The sequence below is a fragment of the Ammospiza nelsoni genome, chromosome 2, assembly GCF_027579445.1.
Source record: "Ammospiza nelsoni isolate bAmmNel1 chromosome 2, bAmmNel1.pri, whole genome shotgun sequence".
Lineage (NCBI taxonomy): Eukaryota > Metazoa > Chordata > Aves > Passeriformes > Passerellidae > Ammospiza > Ammospiza nelsoni.
The window spans coordinates 28,147,296-28,171,223 of record NC_080634.1 but is presented as its reverse complement, the minus strand read 5'-3'; the positions used below and the strand labels follow the sequence as shown (position 1 = coordinate 28,171,223).

The following is a 23,928-nucleotide window of genomic DNA, read 5'->3' as shown; positions in this document are numbered from 1 at the left end:
AGCAGCTGTGCTCAGCTCCCACAGAAGGAGGAAATGGCCACCATCCCTGGGACATGAAGAAGGAGGAATATTCAGGACAGCTTGCTGGGAAATGCAAGAGGGTTATGTGAAAAACCAGCTCCAGTCCAACAGGCAGGCCCCAGAAAGAGTGGCTGGTGATGATGGTGCCATCTGACCATCCTCTTGAGGAGAGCCCTGCCTCCTGCCCCAAGACACTGGCTTGGGCACATGCCTCCCAGCCATCAGCCCCCTTAGCACGATAAGGTTGAACCACTTGGCAGCAATGTATGTGGCTTGGGAACTGCTGTGAAAACAGGAGGCTGCAACATAAGCTTCCCTCTGCTTTTGGATTGCAGGTCCAAGGGCCAGCAATTCTCCTGCTGCCCCACAAGCAGAAAATGTGCTTCAGAGAGCACTTTGAATGTCAGCTAGCAGCTCCAAATGGCGCTCCAGGCAGGAGAAAGAAGTCCCAGGAGTGTTCACCTCCTTTGCTGCTGAGGAAACAGGACTTTTCCTCTAGTGGTGCAGATGAGGCTCTGAAACTGTTTAACCTGAGATCTGTTATCAAAATCTTAATCACTGTGATGCCCAAAGGGATATAAAGAGAGATACCCTTATTATAAATACCTTCTATTTTTGTCAATTCCTAGTAGGACAGCCTGTGCCTTGACTCCCTGTGTGAGTGAAGTCTGTCCCTTCTCAAACCCTGCCTGCATATTCCCAGGACTGACATCTTCCACTCCCTCCCTCTTGCCCACTCTGTCTCTCTCCGATGATGCAGAGTGCCAGCAAGTCCCTCAATGGTGTCATATCTGTCCTTTTTATTCATTGCAGGGTTTATTTTTAGCCTGAAACAACTGCTTCCTAAAAATGGAGTTCCTAATGACACGGGAGCTGGACACAGCTATGTAAGGTATCCAGGGCTTGGCCTGACAGCTTCTCCCGTCTGTCTCTCTCTTTGTTGTGAGTACAGGACAGCAAAGTTTGCTGCTCCCCACCAGCCTTGCAGTGTTTGGGCTCAACTCTAGGAAAGCAGCAGAGAGAAACTTAGAGAAACTAGGAGAAACTTAGTTCAAACTTCACCTGGAGTCCTTGGTCTCCCTCTCTTCTCAAATCAAGAAAGAGGGGGACATTCACCCACCCTTTGCTGCACTCCAAGGGTGCCCCTATGAAGGCAATTTGCTGGATCCTGGCAGGTTTTTACCTGCTTTTCTGCTGCAAGGCAGAAGAGGGACTGAACTTCCCTACTTACGATGGGAAAGACCGAGTGATCGACCTGAACGAGAAGAATTACAAGCAGGCACTGAAGAAGTATGACATGCTCTGCCTGCTCTTCCATGAGCCTGTGAGCTCTGACAAGGTCTCCCAGAAGCAGTTCCAGATGACAGAGATGGTGCTGGAGGTAAGTGCCGCTGCATGTCCCAGTCGGGGTCAGGACCACAGCACTGCTCAGAGTCATGGAGAGGAGCCACAGGACAGGAGAGGCAAACGGTCTCGTGCAGGGGAGGTTGGGCATCCAAAAGTTTGTTTGGTTGGATTTCAGTTAGCCCCTGCCTGAATTCTGCAAAGCCCAGGAAAAAGCCTCTTTTGTGCTCTTCTCAGTTTGCTGGGAAATAGTTTTTCTGGATTGTCTGTCAGAAATTCAGGCAATAGCAAGTAACCTTGCAAACCTCAGAAACATGAACTCAGCTCAGCTCAGCTTTCCCAAATCTCAGCACCCGAATCCGTAGCTTGAAATTTTTTGATCCTTTCTCATTCTGTACAAGCCAGTATCCCACTTGTATTCTGGATTGAGTCCCATTTTTTATCCCACTAGCAGCAGTCAGCCAAGAAACCTTATCAAGCTGTGCAGCAAATGGGCGTCCTAGCTCCCCATCTCAAAAGCTCCCTGCTGGTGCAGCAGCATTAAATCCCTTTTTGTTTTTTGACACTTGGTTGCCTGCTTGGAATCAGTCTATAGCTGCTTGTTAATGCAACCATTCTCTTCTGTGCTGGAAAAAGAGTGCTGTTAATTCTTTCATGAACGAATGATTCATTAATCCTCAGTAAAATAAATCATGGCAAAAGTGACAATGTAGATTTGTAGCATTCTTTCTTGTATTGTAGCTGTAATGCAGGGAATCACATAGCTGCAATCCTTGATTGTTAGGTGCATATTTCTTACCAGGAGCTTGCAAATATTCCCTCTTAACTAAAAGACATATTTGAAAAGAAGGTGAATTCAGAATTGCAGAAGAAACACTTCAGCTTTATTTGTCAGATCCAGAGAAAAAATGCATTGCACCCCTGAGAGTGTAGGAAATGTGAATAAGAAAATATGCTTGCTGAGGGATAGGACCCAAAAAAGTTCAGTGTCAAGTTGAAGGTCTGCTGACCTCCTCAGCAAGCCTGATGACTGCCAGAAAGAAAGGTCCAAAAACTAACCAGATTTTACTCACCTGTCAGGCAAGGGTTACTTTCTGCAGGTGAGTGATCAAATAACATTTGGCAAAGAAAAGAAAAAAGTAATGCTTGAACTCCAGCTGAAATGAGTATTGTTGGTTGTATAATGACATTGTTGTTTAACAGAATAGCTATTTTGTGCTTGATAGGTGTCAAACAGTTACTAGATACATATTTATAGAAACCTGACAGAAGCATGTCCCATCCCTGGAAATGTTCAAGGCCACATTGAATGGAGCACTGGGCAACCTGGAACAGTGGAAGGTGTCCCTGTCCATGGCAGTGGCTTTGAACTTGATGATGTTTAATATCCCTTCCAACCAGGCCATGTTTCCATGACTCTATGGTCTGATGTCTACCATCAGTTTGAGTCCTCATGACACCATTACCCATACTATCAAGGGTGCAACAGCTGCAATATAATCTGGCCTTAAGCTTTTATTTTTCAGGATTGGATTCAGCCATGAGTACATTAGCTTGGGATTCTGGTGATTTATTTGGTTTCCAATTGCTCTCTGCTATGGACTTCTTATGTGACCTTGGGCAAGAGACTGAGGGCTAGACCTTTACATAATTGTAGTGCTCCAGTCCCCTGGTGCTCAGCTTCCAGCTAATGGTGCCACACATCAACTGGCACTTGTGGCTTTGACCTCAAAATTTCCAAAGCACTTGCAGTGCTGATTCAGTGCATGTATCACAGTTTCAGATCAGTCCCTCCCCTGGACTGGGAACTGCAGCAGCAGCAATCTGACAGCCCAGGCACAAGAGGAATCTGCAGACTGAGCACTTCTTTGCTTCTGTCACCCAGAGGGAATCAGAAGGGGAGAGGGTCTCAGAATGCAACAAAGATGTGTTCTATTCTGCATAGGACACAGGCCAAAATGGTGCTACAGTTCCCAATTTCTGGACTAATTTAAGCCATGGGAGCACTCTGAGTGGGCAAGCCAGGTTGTAATCTGCTCCTTCTTGTGAGAGCATTCAACTCCCTCAGTTCAAGCCATAATGTGTTGTACCATAGGGGGTCACTCTTAATTTTCCCTGTCAGAGCTCATTCAGCTGCTGGACTTCACTGCATGTTCACCAGCACAGGGAGAAGGAAAGAAATGTCTGCAGTGGCTCCTTGACTGAGATGTGGAGCTGTTTGCTTGTGAGATGAACTGCCTGGGATCATTATTCCTGGAAGCAGTCAGCAGCTGAACCCAGGTCTCTTGTAATTTGAGCAAGCCTTAGAGTAGTGAGCTGCTCTGTAGGCACAGGAGCAGTGACAGGGCTCTCCTTCCAGCCAAACCTGAGAAAAGTTCACTCAGGAAGATTTTACATATCTAATTTCAGTAGAGGGGTCAGGACTTGGAGTGCTGAAGGTCCTTTACACCTGAAATGAAGTATCTAAGAGGTAAATACTCCAGCCCTCACTAATCCTTGCCAGCTCTCTTGGGAGGTTCCCAGCACAGGGTGCTGCCTGTGATAAGATGCTCCTTTCTACAGCACCTCAAGTTTTTCCATCTAACTTTGATGACAATTTTCCTGCTGTTTCACATTGAGACATGCTGCTTTCACAGCCTGGCAATACAGTGTGTCTTTAGCCCCCTTCCATACAGTGTCATCAGTGCCCATCCTTAGGAATAAAAGTGAGCCTCCATCCAACACACAGGCAGGTGTGGAGCAAAGCAAAGGTCTGAGCAGGTGGTTAAGCTCTGTTACATCAGATTGTCTCATGGACATGCATGGGTGGGCACATGGGCTCAAAGAATTTAATTCCAGAAAACCCCCAAATAGTCCATCCTTTCTGCTTCTCTAACATGTTATATTTCTTATAAGAAATGTACAATTCCAAAGATCAAAGGCATGAAGAATTACATTAGACACCAAAGAAAAGAGTAAGAGAGATCCACCATGGCTTCCTTGAAATATGTAGCTCGTCAGTAACAAGCTCTGACTGGGGCCCCTCCAGGAGTGAAGAACACGCGAGGCTCTCTCTTAACTGGGTCCTTTGAAATTCCATAGGGGCTCAGCTCATATGGCAATATTTCCTTCTTTCAGGGCACTTCAGCCTTTTCCCTTCCAAGTCTTTGCTCTTCATAAAACTTGCAACAGCTTCATTATGTTTGAGATCACTCACTCTGGAAAATTTGGTTTAAAAGGGCCAACGGGTAGAAGGCTTATTAGGGAAGGCAGTTGATAGGGGAGAGAGAAGAGAATCACAAAGCTCTCATTTATTTAGGAAATCAAGCTGACAACATGATAGCACATAAGTAAAGCACTTATTTAAGGACTTTACTAAACCATAACTACGTACAGCAGACCAAGAAGTGATATAATAAGAAAAATTTCCTTCCAAGAGAAGCATGTAGGACTGACTGACACTGTTGAAAGCTGAGGATGCACACCCACTGTCACCAGAAAAGGGATGATGTCATCAAGCTGATATTGCATTTGGCACAGCACATGGGGTGTTCAGCTCCCTGTATCCAGGTATACTGGATCAACAAATTCCCACGCAGCCCAGGGTCACTTTCCAGTTTAGAAGGGGAATGAAGATGATGATCATTATGAAGTGGTCCTAACAGCTCTTACCACCTACACTGCTGGGTGCCACCTGGTCACAACAGGCTCCAGGGACAACTGAACCCCTCTGGCAGCAAAAGCAGCTCTTTAGACCATCGTTAGTTCATGACAACAGCTCCAGGGGTGGCAGTGCCAGCCCCTCAGGTCCAGATTGGGAAGATGGAGGCTGTTGGGTTGGTCTGTCAGGAAAAATAGCCAAAGGACTGATTTGAGATGCCTACTGTTTTCTGGCTAGGATGGAAAAGAGTTGGGGAAGGATTGTCCTAAGACAACCCTGGGCAGAGATACCATGAACACGGGCTGTTTCACAGCTCAGGTTAAAGGGTTCCTTTCTTTTGTGCACCTTTCTCCTGTGACTCCACTCTGCACCACTGGCTACTGGAAAGCACCTGCACCTGGAGTAGGGAAAAGCCTCCATACAGGAAAATGCAGAGTTTGATCCAAGAAGTCCCAGAGATAACAGTAGCCATTCCTACCCTGTAGTGATATTTGCAAGAGCTCTGCACACTCCATGAGGTAAGCACAGTGAAGAAGAAAAAAAAGCCAAAAAATCACAATAATTGTTTAACAGACAAGTAAAAGAAAAAGTTACTTGTCCTAAATGGTCTCAACTTTCATGAAGAAGGGTTTAGAGGGGAAGAGATCAAAGCAGTGAACCTGAGAAATACCTGTTCTGCTCTTTTTCTCCTCTCTATCTCCTCTACCATGTTTCACCCTGTCTCCGACCATCACTTCTAAGACCTTCTCCCTTTTCATCTCTGAATGTCCTAAATAGGGAGTTTGGCCTTCCAGTGGGCCAGCCTCTGTCTCTAGGAATCACGTAGCAAGAATAAATAAGCATTAGTGTTAGGGGCTTTCCTTTTGCACTTGAGAAGCTCTCTCTAGCAGCTGAGGGGTTCTCACTATCATAGGCTGCCTGTGATGCACTCTGCTATCCTCTTTCTGCTGAAACTCCCTCAGTCCCAGCTCCCCTGCCATTCTTCCCTTGCCATCTGTGTGCGTGTGTAATAGCCTTAAAAAAGAGAGGCTCATCAAGCCCAGATACTTCAGTCCCTTCGATGCAACAGTGCCCCTGGACTGAAAGTTCATGGAGAACTTGCCTAGCACAAGCCAGTCTGATAAGAGGAAAGAGAAGAGGGATGTGGTACTCCCCTCTCCAGATGAGGCCTAGGATCAGTCCAGCCTCTAGCAATAAATGGCAGAACAAAGTGAAACTCCTGAACATATTTGGCCAATTCTGTAACACATGGAAACACAGCCAGTATCTCCCTGTGGTGTGAAAGGGAAAGAAGGATTTTGAGTCCAGTAAAAGGCAAGGATTAAACTGTGTGTAAGCTCTACCTTCTAATTCATTTATTTCCAAGTGCTGAAACTACTGCAGCTTCCAGCTTAGGATGGAAAAAGTAGTACAAGATCAGCTGGTTTAGGGGTAGTTTCCCTCATATGGTCTTGAACTCTCTTGAGAGCAGATATTCCCACAAGAGTTCAGAGCCATGTAATACATAGCAAAAAGCCTCTCTCTGCTTCTGATGCAACATAGAAAAAAGTTTTATGAGTTTAGGTCTGTATATTCATAAAATCCATAGGAATCAGGAAATAAGATTCCACTTTTTTCCCATCTCTAGGTATAAAAATATAAAATCTTAAAAATATATAAAATATCAGTAAAAATAGAAATATAAACCCAAGCCCTTTCTTTAAGCACCCTTTTATGTTTGCTTCACAAACTCAGATTTCAGACATTTTCTTTGAAAATGGCCATGTTTATGGGACAGTGCCTCAACACAATTTAGTGTTGAGGTATGAGTATAAATACGGATATAGAATACATGTTCAATGAATGCCACAAAAATTCTCAGTTCTCTGAGTCCCTACAGAACAAGTCTCAAGGTGAGAGATGAGGGGCATTTGGCTGAACAGGAAAGTGTGCAAAAGCCTGTAATAAAAGAGGGTGTTTGGGCTTCTATGTCTACAAAAGGAGTGCTTCCACTACAGATAAGTTAATGTAGAAAATGAGGAAGAGAGGAAGAAAAAGAAAAATTGTGCATTGATTACTTCCCATTTGAGGCCATGTAAGTAGGTCTCAACTCAGCAACAGCCAGCAGAGTACTGATTTTTAGCAGTAGCACCCAGGGGGTTTCACTCACTGACATGCCAGTCACAAAAACAGGTTGCAGAAAACTCCCTGTTTCACAGATGGGCACATTGACATCTAGGAACAACTGTGTGCCTTGATCTTCCTGTGTGTGGCAAAAATAATTTCCAAGGCTGAATTACCTATTATTGACATGTTTCTTTCTTTGAAGTCCCTCTGTCAGTTCCAAGCAGTGACTTTGGACAGGCTGCACAAGCAGCATCTCTCCTAAAATTGCACTTTCACAGCCATAAATGTTCTTTGAAAGGCACCTTTCTCATCTGCTAAATTATGACTGGAGAGGGGATCTAAAGAATGCAAATATCTCCTGGAGACATGGCAGACCCCTGTGAGCTTGGGCTTGCTTTGCTGGCAGAGTACGAGGCCAAGTCTTGGCCCTGAAGTGTGGAGCTCTTATCACAGTCCAGCTGTTGCAGACAACCTCTGTAGGTGGTTGTAATAGAGTCATTGAATAATTTAGATTGGAAAACACCTCTAAGATCATTGAGTGCAACCATTAACCTAGCACAGCTCACCACTAAACCATATCTGAGTGCCAGATCTACACGTCTTTTAAATACTTCCAGGCATGGTGACTCCACCACTATCCAGAGCAGCTGTCCCAGGGCTTGACAACCCTTTCAACAAAGGGATTTCTCCTAATTTCCAATCTAAACTTCCCCTGGTGCAATTTGAGGCCATTTCTATGTAAGACCTTGAGCTGCATGGAGACTCAGGAATTTCTGAGCCACTCCTCCCTTCAGAAATACAATTGAGAAAAAATGTGGAAAAGTCCATCCACTTTGGTCTTGCCATCCTGCCATGCTAGTCAGGTTCCCCTAAAAGTGCCAGCAAGTGTTCCTGGTGTCTTTCTGCTGGGCTGGTCCTCAGGAGGCAGGGTCTCACTTTTGTAAAATGAGATGCCTTTCATACAAATGCAAAATGGTTTGGATTTGAAGGGATTTTAGAGATTACCTGGTTCCAGTCCTCCTGCCATGGGCAGGGACATCTTCTACTAAATGAGGTGTGACTTCCTCTTCAGGGTGGGTCATCGCACCATGTTGCTCAGCGGCCCCTCCCCTTGAACACTTCCAGGGAGGGGGCATCCATGTTTTCTCTGGGCAACCTGTTCCATTGTCTCACCAGGCTCACAATGGAGCATTTTTTCTTGGCCTTATCCTGAGCGAGGGGCCCAAGAAGGGCTAGCTTGAGCTCACACTCACCTACTCAGAGGACATGTGTGGTGTTTGTGGTTACCATTTCGAGCTGCCTGCCCTGGACCCTGACATTTTGCAGGAGCTGACGGCAGGCTGGGGCAGCTGTTGAGACTGGGTAGGGGTGGCCACGCCATGCTCGCCCACCCTGACCTTACTCCAGAGCCTGCTCTGCCAGTGCCCTTCATCTAAGACCAAAGGAATCAAAGCCCATGACTGCCCTTCCTTCGTGCCTGAGCTTCATTTGTGGGAAGGATGGAAAGGGGATATGATAATTCCTTTTAAACACCCGGGAGGGAGAAGAGCTATTTAAGCGCAAAGCCTAAGGACAAATGGGCTATGAATAAAACAAGTCTGGAACTACAAAGTCCCTAATCACCAGAGGAGGAAGGGGAGAACAGTCCAGTGAGTCTTAAATGGACACTGGCTGCTTTGTGACAGAGATTGAATGACACGATTCTGAGTCTGATGACCAAAGATGTCCTTTTGCAGCCTCTGTCCCTAAATAACAGGCAACCAGGCACGAAATCCATGGACTAGGAAAGAAGTGACTTAACAAGGTCCAAGTTCTCCTTTCTTTTTTTTTTTTTTTTTCACCCTTTGCACATTGAGATTTACCTACATACATGAGAAAAGAAAAAAACTTGCCCAAGGAAATGGAGGGAGCAGCAACCAAGAGCTGAATTCCCAGGCAGTGGCTCCTCCCCTCACCGGCACCCCCTCCTGAGCAGTGCTGATGGTGCTCATTCCTGCGTGCTCTCTGACACAGCTCCGGTGAAGGCCAGCTGCTGTACATGATATGTTCTTTTTCTGGGAACCCTCTCCGGCCCTGGCAGCAGACACTGCCATCAGCCAGCAGACCTCTGACACCTCGAACCCAGTGCAAGGAGGGCTGGGTATATTTAAAGCTTTCTTCAGTTCTTATTTCTCTCTGCTCACTTCTTGGGGAAAAGGTCTTTCTTGTCTCAAGGACCACTCTGTTCCCCCAGGGCCCTGCTTCACTAATCCTTTTTGTGTATGCAGGATGGGAGCTCCCAGCTCTTGCCCACAGCATCCTGGACTCTCTGGGATTCCAGAGGTGCTGGCTTACACTCACTTGGGTCAGAAACTGGAGGAATCTGGCTTGTTCCTGAGAGCCAGAGGCATAGGATTGACATGGGCATGTGTAGGTGAATGGGCTTAATACCAAGCATGCCTCCCTCCTGCAGCACCCACTAAAAGCACCCAGCTTTCTGCCCTGCTTCACATGGGCTTCACAGCAACTTCCAGCCTTCAGTTTCAAAGCAGCTTTTCTGAGGCCAGAAGGAGAATCAGGGAGCAACAGCCTCACTTTTGTCAAGGACAAGGACAGCCCCAAACTACGCTGTCAGTCTCTGTTTTGGAAAGGGCAGCTTAGCGGGGTGGCCTCTGCCCAGTTCCAGACACCTGGGGCAGCACACACATACAGAGACACACAGAGACACACAGACACATACACAGACACACACACAGACACACAGACACACAGACACACACACACGTCCCTGTCTGCCCTTGACATGCAAGTGGCACAGCTGAGTTGCCAACACACCTTTGATGCCGTGCCAGCAGGGACCAGCTGGGAGCGGTGGCAGGTGGCCCCTGCGCCCGTGGGTGCTCGGTGGCACGGGCACCAGCCTCGAGTAGCTCATGGGCGGGGAGGCTGTGCTTTGGCTTGCAGCTGGCTAAAATTAGGGATGCCAGGAGCAGATAAAAATACAGCCCCAGCTATGTGAAACCTTTAGAGAGGCAGGCAGAGAGCACGCTGCCGTGTGGCTGACCCCCCCTGAGCAGCTGCGCAACAATTAAAGCTCCAGGGCAGCGTTTTTGAAGCATTACCTGTGAAAGCCAGCTCTGAGGGAGTGACCTGTGAGTGTTCCATATTTGGGGACTTGCCTTTTAGTCCAAGGAGTAGTGATCTCTAGGAGGGGGCTTCAGCCTCTCCAAGCAGCTCAGGTGGTGGAAAAGTGTAGCAAGGTGGGACCAACATACTCTCCTTCAGTCCCCACTGCCAGCAAAGTGACTTTTCTAGTGGTAGCTGCTCAGCAGGCTTCTGGCCCTGCTCTTTGATCACCACAGTGCTCCAGGACAGCCTGAACTGTGGAAAAGACTAAGATATTACTGGTGTGGTATGCAAGGGGATGCTAGTGGGGACAGCACAGCATTAGGGAAGAGAAATAATGGCCTCTGTTCTCCAAGAAACTGCCCAATGTCTCAGAGTAGCCAACTATAGTGTGTAGGTGGGAGTCCTGCGTAAGGATTCAAAACTTCTGGGGAAATACACTAAAAACTTGCTGTCTCCTTTTGCTGCTGAAAATAAAAACCTAACACTCTGGGATATAAAATCATCATAATTTCATCAACCAGGTTCTGACCATCAGCATAAACTGCAGCATTAAAGAGAGTAGGAGAGAAGCAGCAGAGGAGTGTAGATTGCTTGGGGGACTTTTCCTCATCATCTCCTGTTGCTCTTCTCCCTGTATTGCTGGAGTTTTGTTCTTCCTGCACTGCTAAATAGCAAAAGAGAAAGCTCCCATGGTTAAAAGAAGTGTACTCATGATGGCTTTCAGAGACACCCAAATGCCCCCAAGCCCTTCCTCCCAAGCCTGAGCAGCTGGGGAAGATGAGCCTTTTTGTCTGTGGGAGCTCTGGGCAGGTGCTAGAGAAGTGGGAAGAAAATCCAGGCCAGAATGCCATAATGTCACTTCACAATGAAAACTGACCATGCTGACGCAGCCACTCCTCCCACTCCCATTTTTAACCCTTTCTGAGGGACTTTTGTCTGCCATTTAGCAGCAAAACTGACAAGTGCAAGGTTTGGCACAGTCATTGCTGCCTGCAGCTGGAATAGGAGCATGGTTAGGCAGAGAGTGACGTTTCTGCTGCTGTATAACCAAGGATTTCAGAATGACCCTATGGGACTGCTTAAATCTCCCAAAACTTCTCAGCATCACACCGAGGCTCAGGTGGGTACAGTGGGTGTGGAGCTGAGATGTTGGGCAGGGAGCTGTGCCTTTCCACATCCATTATTCTGAGTGCCTGGAACTGCTGACACCATCCAGCATGAGAGGGTTCTTGCACACCTGGTAGCAGTCAAACTTCACTTTGGGCTGGAGCTCCCACACATCCCAGAGGGCCATTCACCCCCTCACACTCCCCCAAATTCAAGTATGGTTACTACCTGAGGGATATGGGAGAATGGAGTAGTGCTGCCAAACTCCCATCTCCTTTTCCCAGTGCTGCAGAGGACACAGCTTGGGATCCAATGGGTAGAAAGTATGCCCTGCAAAGACTTCATGAACATGAGAATAAGGCTGCAAAATGTGCATGGGACGTGAACTTACAACCTACTGGGCTCTTTGCTCGTGCTCTCAGCCAACTCTGCCAGCCCAAAGCTCTTGCTCTACTTCAGGGACTGCATGATCTGTTATGTCCAGTTCTTCCAGGGCACTTTCTACCCTCCATGTCTCCGTGCAGCTGTTGAAGCTAAATTATGTGCTATAGAGATAGAGGCTGACACAAAGGCAAGGGCTCTGGCTGGCCAAGACTTCGAGCAATATGAATTTAAAGGCAGGAGGAGGAGGGACTGTGCTCTTAGATTACAGATGCCTCTGTCCCAAGGCCCTGAGCCAAGAGGATTGTCAAGATTAGAAACATTATCTGCATTCAAATCCCACTAGCATTATGGAATCAGAAAATACTGTAAGGGGATATATAAATGCTTGATACTGTAATGAGTAGGGGGAATTAGCCAAACTGCTGTGCCTCTGGCATGCCCCATATTTTGCTGCTTTTTGGGGTTCAGATATAGGTGTGGGAATGTATTGTCACCTATGCATGGGTTAGACTCTCCTGCTGCAGTGGAAAGCAGAGAAAGCAAGGCCAGGAGCAATGCCCACCCCCTGCATAGCTTGCACTTGCAAATGCCACCCCAAACGCCCTGCAAAGCCTCCTGCCTCCAGGCTCTGCCACAGTAGGAAGGGCGCCTGAAAGTCTCATGCTGCACAAAGACCTCCCTGTTGTGAGACCCTGCTCTGGAGAGGAGCTCAGGCTGTACTGTTCCCCTCAGTGTCTCACTGGCATGCAGGTCCCTGCAGAGGAGGCAGGCTGTCCCTGAGCTCCCAGCTCTGCCCCCTCAGGCACGCTCACACACCATGCAAGAGCTCTCTCCTGCATGCCCAGACTGCTGCACATCTTTGGGATGAGCGTGTTCAGAGGAACACCTCCAAACACTCACACCCACCATACATACACCTCCAGCAGACAGTCTTGCTAGACACAGTCACACAAACCCTGCCACACAAACAGGCACACCTCCACCATTACTGAGACTCTTTTTGATGACTGAGCACTCCCACAGTCTCACACAAAGAGGTTTTCATCACATCACCCACGTTTTCTTGACACTTTTACTCTTTTCCAGCAAACTTCCATGCTCACAGCTACAGAACTGCACCCACACCCCTCCAAAGAGCAGCCTTGTGTGTGCTGCATGCTGACATACATGAGTTCTGATCAATGCCTCCTCCCTTGCACACATTCCTGCTCACATCCAACCACTTGTCTGTAGCAGGTGTTGCAGCTTTTCTGCATATTTCTGACCTTCAAACACTCACAAGAAACCCTAACCATTTCCTGTGTGCAGGAGTCAAGAATCATTGGGCTTAAACTGCCCTGACTGTGTCTGGCCTGTCGCTGACATAACTGTAAGTAACTAAATCAATATGGCCTGGACTGGACATGACTGAACAAGTCTGCTTCCCTTGGCCATTCTGTGTTTTCCTCTGGTCACAGAGCAGCCAGAGCCTCATGTGGTGGTTCTCAGGAGCCACTTGCTGGTATACACAACCACCAACAAGCAGGGACGTGCTGACAATGTCCCATAACCCTGATGGTCCCACAGGCTCCATCCTTTTGTCCAGTCAGGGTAAATCCCCATAACAGGAAACAGAAAATCTCTTCTCATATCACCACTCACTTGCAGATGTCTAGAGAGCTCATGAGAGGTGTCCATCTCTCATTGCAAATATGGGGCTCCAGCTGCTCTCAGGTGCTCTAAGGTGACCTGAGCCACCAGATGGGATGCTAAACCAGACCAGTGCCTTATCAGCCTAATCAGTGGATGTGCAAACACAAACCAGTGCTCTGGCCCTTTCAGGCTGTGTCCACTGTAAGCACAAGCCCTGAATCTGTAGCCTCACTTTCATTTCAAAGCTCTGGCAAAAAGCAGGGAAAAGAGCACTGACACCCCAGTTTCCTGTGTGACACAGGCACCACTTTTGCCTCCCATGGTGGCATTTGCCCCTAAAGACAACAGGGAAGGTGGCTGCAGGGGATCAAAGCTGCAGCAATGCTGTGGTGGTTGGTGGAGTCTTTTTTCCTCCTGGAGGGCTTTGGGACAGCCCTGAGGACGTGCATTTGGTGGAAGGGAGAAAACAACCACATGCTCCATCTCTCCCTTTTGCTCAAGCAAGGTCCCTGAGCCCTGATCCCCAGGGTGCCTGCCACCATCCCCTAGAATTTCAGGGACAGGCTGACAGCACAGGGAGCTGGCTGGCCCCATGACACCCCCTTGCACAGGAGAGGTGGCTGCCCCACCACTTTTGCTCCCCAATGCCTCTAATCACTGCACACTCTCACAGAGGCCTGGCACAGGCAGGAGCTATTTATAGCAGGGGAGCCAAGGGGCCACGTGGCCACGGTGGCAGCACTGCTGGGTGACATTCAAACTGGCTTTGAGTCTGGGGGGGGAGCCAAAATGAGCCAGGGCAGGGGGGGAGCTTCCTCATAAATCAACCCACCATCTCTCTGGCCACAGCTTTCTTCTGCCCCCCTCCAGCCTCGTGCTGCCAAGCACTGACAGCTGTGCCCTAATAGGGACATTCCTGCCCCAGAGGCTCCTGACCCTCATCTCCATCATCCCCCGCCATCCGGCAGGGCTGGGAGGAGGAGCAGCAAGAAAACCATCAGCATCACAGGCATTTGTGCAGCAGGAAGGGAGAGGGAGGAGGAGAAGGCTCTTACAGCTGCTTGGTGGTTCTCAGAGCATCATTACTACCTTGTAGGGTCTCTAATATGCTTGTGGTGGGGCTGTCAGTCATGCAGTGCATAAGTGGATCCATTTACCAGGGTCAGTGCATCTCTGGGAGCCAATTTGGAATTCACAGGGTCTCACCCAGGGTTGCTCTCACCTCCAGCCCTTGCAGAGCGTCTCTCCTTTCCTCACATATCTATTTTCACAAAACAGGCAGGAACTCGATATCTTCCAGAGGCGCCTTGGTCAAAGATGGTGGGAGCGGGGTGCAGTGGTTTTGCAAAGCTGTGAGAAGGTGAACATGAGCATGGCTGACTTTAGATGCATTTCTTTAGCAAAAACAGGGCACCGGGATCTGGGGGCTTACTGAAGCCTGGACAGGAGGCACGACTTCAGGCACGTCATAGGGAAAGGAGCCTGCTTTGGCCACCCCACCACATGCATGAAGAAAACACGATGCTGCAGAGTCCTGCACACACTGCTGCCTGCCACCATGCACTTCCAGAGTTAAAATGTCCATGGTGCCATTGCCACACTCCCCTGCAGGAGGCCACCAAGGCACCACAGAGGAAACAGGTTTTGCTTTGTGTTGGTGGCGCAGGACTTCCTTCCAGCCACCCCCCTGCTTTGGTGTCCCCAGTTCACTCAGGAGCCTTCTCCTGAGGGCAGTGTCAAACAGAACATGGTAGTGCCAGCAAACTCCCTGCTGCAACACAATGGGAACAAACCCAACCCTTGTGACCTCTGGGTTATCTCAGCAGAGAGGCAGCATGTGACACATGCCACCATTGGTGCTGTTCAGCAGCAGAATATGGGTCACTTGTGTCTGTCATATTGTGCTAGCAGAGCATGATGCCCTTTAGCTACCCTGTGGTATTAACACTACTAATGTTGGGCTCTCTGCTTCTTCCCACAGCTGGCAGCTCAGGTCCTGGAGCCCAGGAGCATTGGCTTTGGGATGGTGGACTCCAAGAAGGATGCCAAGCTTGCCAAAAAGTTAGGTGAGTCCCAGGTCTGACATCTCTGGAATAGCTTGGAGAGACTGTGGGAGTGATGTGCCTATGGGAGTCCCTTAGAGGACAGCCAAAGCATGGGGAGGATGATGGTGGCACTTGCACACCCCAACAGGGGCAGGATCAGGGCGGGGGTGAGGATGAGAGAGACAAGCCAAGACCCTTCCAGAAAAAGCAAACCAAACCAAACCAAGTGAAAAAGTCAATTCATGCTGTAATGATGACAGGGTGTTAGTTCACAGCTTTCTGTGCAGAAATAGTAAATAGGTGCCATGGAGTAACTTCCTGCTCTTTCTACCCAGAGACAGGACCAACACAGCAGTGCAGAACCAGAACATTCAGGGAAAACACTTAGTCCCCCAAATGTCATCAGCCCCATGACCCAGTGACCCTGTTAAACACTGGGGCAGCCACAGCCTTGCAATGGCTTGGCAGTCAGGTGCCAATCATTCTGTCTTGTTCCCCAGAGTGAAAGAGGAAATCTGCTCTACAGGTGGGAGGCTGCTGCATTGCCCACCTTGGACACAGCTGCCTTCCAGGGCCTGGCAGGCCCTTCATATTTTAGCCCACAAATCAATATGGAAATGTTGTGTCACATTAATACAACAGTACACAAATATACCACTAAACCTAAGGTTTAAGCATACTGGACTGTAATTTTCTTTCCTAAATTAGAGGCTGTGAGTGCTAATGGGAGGTAAACTAAAGACAAGAGCTTCTGCCTCTCCAAGAAGCAACAAACTACCAGCCTCCTTGGCCAGTGGTACCCTGCCATCCTGCATTGCAGAAGACCAGTGCTGTTGATTTTGGAGCCTCCAACAAGGTTCTGTGGCACTCAGTCCTCAGTCCAGTGATACAGCATTGAAACCTGTCACCCTGCAGTCTGTGGTATCTCTATCATTGGTTTCTAACCCTTTTGCCCAGACCAGCTAAGCCTCAGACAGTTTGAAGCTCACTTTCAGGTCACTGGTGACGCTCACATAGTTCAGCCTTCTCTGGACAGTGAGCACAGCTCGAATCAAAATCCAATTTCCATCTAGTGACAGGTTGTTAAAATCTGAGCTGCCAGTTAGAGCCCAGTATTTACTGCAAGATGGACAGCCAAGCTAAATAAAGTTTCTGGGGTAGAATTTTTCCAGCTGAGACTAAACTGTGACCTGAATGAAAAGTTCAACATTTGGGAAGAAGTCAGCACCAGTTATGGCTGAAGTCTGTCCCCTGTGTCATGAAACATCCATCAGGAGATCACTCAGGTTGTTTCTAACTGGACCAACACAGCAAACTGGCAATTGCATTTTCCCAGGAGGAATTGCTGGGATAACAAGAAAGACATTCTGCACTAAACATACTTTTAACAGCATGTTAACCATTTGTTGTTTCCTCTCTTCTTCTTTCAGGCTTGCTTGAAGAGGGGAGTCTCTATGTCTTTAAGGACGAGCGGTTGGTTGAATTTGATGGGGAACTGTCTGCAGATGTCTTGGTGGAATTCCTCTTGGATGTAAGAACAGATAAGCTCAGAGCTAGATAAAACCTCTCAGAGAAGACCCTGCAAATACTTACTTTGATAAAAAAAACAAGTAGTGTACCTTTGTTTGAAATTTCATCCCTTCTTGCTATTCACTGGTAGAGATGGCATTTGACATCTTCCCCAATACCTGTCTGACCATGAGATCCCAGGAAAGGTGGTATCCTTACATGCCACTAAACACTTTATATCTTAGAGACAACCTTCTCTCTTTCCTATATAGAGTATTTGAATGGAAGTCAGCTACAATCCTTATAAACGCCTGCTGTTCACCCACCTCAGCTAGCAAGCCCACATGCAAACACTTCACCATTTGCAAAATCTTTCATGCTTTTTCTTTCTTTTTTTTTAAAAATAGCTATTTTCATAAAAAGAATATCCAAGAAATAGGGTTCTAGTGAAGCAACTAAAAAGAACTCAGTGCATTGAAAAAGGCTTATGTTGTGTTGCAGTGTGATGTTGAGACAGGCTATTACAATGTTGCAAACTATTTGCCCATTTCTAGACACAAGCAACATAGCATCTCTTCAGTGTACTTGCCAAATTGCACTGCCGCAAGTGAGAGGAGATCAGGGTCCTAGAACTAAATAGTTTTGAGTCATTTTGTGCATGGGCACAATGATGTACTCACCTTTGTGCCTAAACGCAAAAGTGATGCTGAATCCCACAACTATATGTTGCACTTCTCTTTATTGACATTTTATTCCTAGGAGAGGCAACAAAACCCATCGTCTTTGTTTTATAAATGAGAACATTTTGCAGTGGCTTGGCTTTGCTTTGAAGTGAGGCTTTCTTTGTGAGTGGCCGTGCAGTAATGCAGATAAGGGAGGTAAGGTGAGCAGCAGAGCCTGCAGGGTTTGTTTCCCAGGGTGCCAGGTTGCCTACATGGTCACCTGTGCTCCAGGACTGCATGGCCAGGGAATTCAAACAGATCCCTTGGACCTCAACTCTCCCATGGCAATGTCTGTGGCTGTGTGCATTGGGTGCTGTGACCAAAACACATGCAAGTGGCTTCAGGGACAGAAATGGGCAATCCCATAGGGGCCACAGACAGGGCAGAGCTTTGCCATGACCCTGCAGCAGGGGGATCCCCAGGTTCCCATGGCTCAGGCCACGCTGGCAGCAGGAAATTGCACATGCAAAGGCACAGCCTCACGCTGGAGCATCACTCTCAAGGATGCTGTAAGGCACTTCATGAGGTTTTCCTTGCTATGCCATGCGATGTGTCACTGAAAAATCATGTTCTGTGAAAAAAGAAAGAGAGCAAGGATTGCCGGTTTTGCGTTTTCCACACAGAAAATACCTGGCAAAGCAAGAAAATGAAACCAGACATATCTGTGGTGCCCTGGCAGCCTCACCTGAAAAGTAAAAGAAACCCAGAGGTTCTCTACACCTCTGTAGGCAGTGGGTTGCCTGCTTTTTTTCTTCTTCTAGTGAGAATACACTTGATTTACACCACTGTTGCTGGGCAAAATAATCAGACAGAGCCTTTTCACCAGCAGTGACTAAAGTTAAGAAAAAAAGAGAAAAAGTTAAGAAAAGATAAACAAAGTTTGCATCAATGACAGTCTAAAGTGCCAGACAGGTCTTCCAACTTCCTCATTAACATGGTGATGTGTGTAGGACCAAAGAATAGGTTAAAACTATTTTGTACAGGATGAGGATCAGCCAGGAAACTTCACATCCAGACTTTCTACTGCTCCAAATCACTGTTTAGTCACCCTCTAGCAAGCTGGTGTTAATGTTTTTCAAAAGCAAGATCTTTGCAATGACCTCTTCCAGCAAATGACACTTGAAAAAAAGTATATATAGATTTAGATACACAGGTATCATTCACAGATGGTCACAATAATCATACCAGCTCCTTTCAACTTGACCTCCTTAAAGCCAGCTGAAATTGCTACTCCTTATCCCTCTCCAAAGTAGGTCCCTCAGCATTAATTTGGGTTACCCAGTCCTCTATCGGCCTCCCTCTCGATGCTCCCACCTCTGCAGTGAACCTACTAGCATGTCCCTTTGAAGGTGACCTGCTTCTCTCAGCTCCTCACAATAAGGCAGAGAGCACTAAGCAGGGCTTCCAACAGCAGAGAAATTGGGTGACCTCTTTCTCCCTGCTTAGGCTGCTTGTGGCACAGCCTGCCAGGCATAGGTTGGTGCTGCAAATCACTGCGTTACCACATGCATTTGTCATGGCAGTTGCTGGAGGACCCCGTGGAGATCATCAACAGCAAGCTGGAGCTTCAGGCCTTTGACCAGATCGACGACGAAATCAAACTCATCGGCTACTTCAAGGGAGAAGACTCAGAACGTAAGATAAATGTGTTGCTCGTGGGCCTTGGAGCCTGCCTGGGAGCTCCAGGGACTGGGCACTGGTTGTTCTGCATGAACATGAAGGGTGGTGTGGAATATGGCAGCCTGTGACAGAGTGAATATGGAACATTGGCCTGTGACAGAGTGAAAATTGCTGGAGGATGAGTGTGTTTGCAGGCAGGTTTCTGCTGGTGTAATGCGTGAGCCCAGGCCATCAGTGACCCTTCTGCAAGGTGTCTGCTGGCAAGAGAAAAGGGCCATAATCCAGGGGCTCCTGCAGTAAAAGTGAGTTTACCTCACCCAAAAATCAGCTGAGGTTACAGTTACACTGAGAGAGCAACCAAAAGGAGCAAAGTGCCCCTTCCTGTGAGCAGTGAGCCCAAAGGATCAAAGGAGGGAGGAGGGAAGGGAAGGGGGGACACACATTAAATACCACCGTGGCAAACATACAGCAGCAGTGAGCAGGGTCCTTTGGAGCAGCCTGGCAGAGGCACTGGCCTGTTCCTCCTTGCTGACCCCAAGACTGGGAAGAGGCTGCTCCCATGCCCTGAGGGATGTGCAACTCAGGGATGTCGCTGTTCAGTAAGAAAGCGGCACGGACTCCAAGCAGGCTTGTTTGCACAACAGCAGCTTTAATGTGAAAAACTCTTCTCTTTTTATAAACAGTTTAGATACATTCCACTTGATTAGCTAATTAACAAAAACATCTTTCTCACAAAGAGTCCTTTAGAAGAGCAAAAAAAAAACAGCGTAAGAAAACACCACCTGCAAGTTGTTTATAAAGACAAGCTATCATCATTTCTCTACAACTACCTAAAAAGTCTCACAAGTCCACTGTGGGAAAACTAATTTCATTTTCTCACTCTCTGGCCAGGCTGTCCCATCTACACAGGGACCATTCTGGGCAAACCCAACTTTCACCAGCCTAGAAAAATTCTCAGGTTAGAATCTCCCTGTCAAGCCCTGCAGTCTCATGTGCCAGCCCCAAGTGCTCTCCCTGCTTTCTGGGCAGTGCTGGCAGTGTGCACCTCATGCTGGCATGTCCTGCCTTTAGCAGAAAGACAGGTATTCCTAAGTGAACAAACCACATATCACCAGGTCTGCAATGCAACATCCCACCCACCTCTCCCTTCATCTTTCTCAAACTGGGCTGCAAAGCAGCTTGGGCAGGGCTGTGATCCTAACACTATTCAGTAATAATGACTGAAAGAAAGGTGGGAAATGCCTGTTGTAAAATCCCCTGGTAGGCTGAGAGCATCTTTCCTGAACCCTGAGGCTCAGAGAGACCTGGTAGCAGTTACAGTAAAAACTTACCTGGTTCCTGCCCATTCTCCTGCAGTGGGGGAAGCCTGCCTGATCACCCTTGGTGACTGTTAGGGAATGGCAGGAATCCTTAAGGATGTATTTCCCAGGCTGAACTACCCCTGACCTGCTTCACAGAGCTGCTGATTTCAGCCCCAGTTAAGTGTGACATGCAGGGCTCTGCAGCTTTACTGAACACTGTGGGACTGCACAGCATGTTTCTGCACATGAAATCATCCTTCTTCGTAAACCCTGGAAGGGTGGAAGAAACATTGGACAATCATCTGATGGAGTTTGCAGTAATTTGTATTTATTCTTCCCCCAATACCTTCTGGGCTGATCAGAGTGTGGCCAGCCGTCTGTGAAATATCTTCTTCATTTCCCTTTTCTTCTTTCAGATTTCAAGGCATTTGAAGAAGCTGCTGAACAATTCCAGCCCTACGTCAAGTTCTTTGCCACCTTTGACAAAGGGGTAAGCATCCACACATCTTCATGGTAGCTCACATATGCCACCACCTGTTTGCTGAGAGCTCAGGATGTTCCCAGATCTATTGTCTAGTTTCAGCTTCAGCATTCCTGGATTTTGTGGAATGTAGCAATTACATATCCTCTAAATAGAGAGAGACATAATTTTCCCGGGAAAATCCTGGAAAGCTGTGTAGAAACTGTAAGAAACTTATGTGAAAAAATTCAAACAATTATCTCTCTTTCTGTAACCATTGTTTATAGATATGGTTCTCCAAAGTGTGCTATTCATAGTTCACCAATGGTGTGAGATGTTTCTACTTTGAGACCAATCAAGTATCACCTTAGCAAGTCACATTATAAAAAGACCCACTACTTTCATTAAACACTTTTGCCTTCTGATCCACCTGAAGACTGGAGTCTTCTTTCTGTCCCTGACTCAACAGCATCAGTGGTGTTGGTGTCTGCATTGATATTTTGGCCCTGTTGCAAGACAGAAGGCAATTTCTGCAGCATGGAGACAGGTCCTGATGTGGTTTTGGTCACAGGCCCTGGGCTGAGGCTTTGCTCTGCCCCAGTGCTTGACACCAGTAGTGTAGGGGGTATCAATGGATTTTTAAACAAGGAGAGATCCATCCTGTTTTGTGGGACACCCCTAGGAGTGCACGCTCTGGGAGAAGCACCTTGATCTCAGCTCTGCCAGCAGCAAAGACTCTGGGTAGGCAAAGAGGCACATCAGGCTCTCTCACCTGTGACTTCTGCACTGCAACAGGTTGCCAAGAAGCTTGGCCTAAAGATGAATGAGGTGGACTTCTATGAACCCTTTATGGATGAGCCTGTCCACATCCCTGATAAGCCTTACTCAGAAGAGGAGCTGGTTGATTTTGTGAGAGAGCACAGAAGGTAAGTAGCATGCAGGATGCTCCTGGACAAGAAAAGTGGGTTAAGATGTTTGTCATTGTGACCTTGCCTCTCTAGGGCATCGCTCTCAAAAAACATTATTATGATGACTACTTTTGATGATTTTCTGACCCAGGTTTGAAATTGTGAAATTGCTGGTTTTTTCCTACTCCCAGAGGTGCAAGTATCTGTGCAGCGGTCATAGTTCACCACAAGGGAGCTGGGATAACACAGCTTCCCTCCTCCTGCTCTTCCTCCTCCCTGGTTAGTCCTCACTCAAAAAGCAGTGAGGCTGGAAAGCAGTGGAGAGTGAAATCCTTGCCCTAACTGCCCATGCTTTTAATTTAGGTCTGTACAGAAGATGACACTCTCCAAGGCCTTTCAAGCCAAATCCAAATCCTGTCCAATCCCCTCCTTCCCAAAAGCAGATTTACTGATTTACTAATGGGTGTATCCCTCTCCTGGTGTCAGATCTGTCTGGAGGCAGGCTCTGAGCTCACACCAAGCTCAGAGGAACCACAATGGCCTAAGAGGCTCCTGCTGACCATAGGCACAGAGAAGAAGCTACAGCTGTTATGGCTGTGTTGAGCCTTGTGTGGGAACCATGCTGAGCACCTACAGTGTTTGATCAACTCAGCAGGAGCTGTGGATGCTCATGCTTTTTGCAATCAGGTTTATTGCACAGTTGCTTAGGGACTCAGCTACAAAAATAGTCTGGAAGCCACTGGAGAGGCTGATCTTGTGTAAAAGCACAGGGTTAGGTATTGGGCCCAGCTACCCAGAGGTGCTGTGTTTTTATACCCTTAGAACCATGCCTCAGGAGAGGGACACAGGCTGCCTGCTGCTCCTACAACTGCACTTCTCAGCAGACAATCAAGGGGCCAGACGAGATTGAGGAAAGCAGGGCCATCTATATCAAAAGGGGATCTCAAATCAGGCTCAGCTGGAGGTTGAGATCATCTCCAGAATCTGACACTCACCAGAAACAGTTCTCTGCTTTTTCTGAAATATGAAGGGGTCCTCTATCTTCCATGTACCGACAATTCACTTTGCTGACCTTCTAGGCTTCTTGGCCTTAGTCCTTCCCATTTTCCTTTCCCCAAGCTCTTTCTGTCAAGCAGCAGCATCAGAAGGCTGATTAGACACAGCTATCTAAATTCTATCCTAATAAGGCAAACTCATCACCAGCACAAAATTGCAGTGGAATTTCTCCAAGTCTTAGATATTTCAGGATATTTGCAGTGCTTGGTAGAAGCAAGGGGATGGGCATGTATTTTGCAAGTGCCAAAGCTCAGAAAATAATTAAAAGGAGTCCATGAAACAGTATGTCTGAAATCCCAAACCTGCCAAGGTGCTGCCATGGCAGGGGAAGAAGTGAGTGACAGCAATATGTTCCCAGTAGTTCATGCTGAGCTTCTCAGAGCACAAGTGCTTCATCCTGCCTTGCCAGCAGTAAAGGACCTAAAGCCACAGGCTGGAATTGGTCAGACATGGAGAGGATCTGTAGATTGAAATGAAGCAACCTCAGCAGGTGCCATGTGCTGGCTCCCTACAGACAGCTCAGCTGGGCAGCTGCAGGCTGTGGTGGGAAGGTCCATGCTGTCCACAGAAGGTCAGGAAGCTGGTGCTCAGCACCGTGGGGTGACCCCTCCAAGGCTGCACAGGTGGGTGTCCATCTGAGCACGGGGGTGACTGCCACTCCAAGGGCTCAGCCCAGATGTCACTCTCAGTGGCACAAATACAAATTACAAGGTGCAGTCTCTGGGTTGGTGCCTCTTTCACATGCAAATGCTGGGGTTGGAACCCCACTTGTCTGCAGCTGTGGTGTAGCCACAAGGGGGCTGAATGCTGCTCTCTCTTACTAACCCAAACCCCAGTTGCCTCAATCCTCCAACACGGGGAAGTACCCAGAGTCAACACAGCAATCAGCACACGTGGGTGTGCCCAGATCCTTCCCACTGAGTTTCCTTTCTCCAAGAGCTGCCCCCAGAGAACAGCTAGGGAAA

General features: G+C 47.8%; 1 protein-coding gene across 1 annotated transcript in view; it reads left to right on the top strand.

Moving 5' to 3' along the window:
- The first annotated feature begins 956 nt into the window (after positions 1–956).
- CASQ2 (calsequestrin 2) overlaps positions 957–23,928 on the top strand; it is a 34,796-nt gene continuing 11,824 nt past the window's right edge. Inside the window, exons 1-6 of the mRNA XM_059466471.1 lie at positions 957–1,402; positions 15,324–15,408; positions 16,818–16,918; positions 19,142–19,253; positions 20,956–21,029; positions 21,795–21,925. Coding sequence (XP_059322454.1) covers positions 1,169–1,402; positions 15,324–15,408; positions 16,818–16,918; positions 19,142–19,253; positions 20,956–21,029; positions 21,795–21,925 — 737 coding nt within the window. The 5' untranslated portion in view covers positions 957–1,168. The remainder of the gene's footprint in view (positions 1,403–15,323; positions 15,409–16,817; positions 16,919–19,141; positions 19,254–20,955; positions 21,030–21,794; positions 21,926–23,928) is intronic.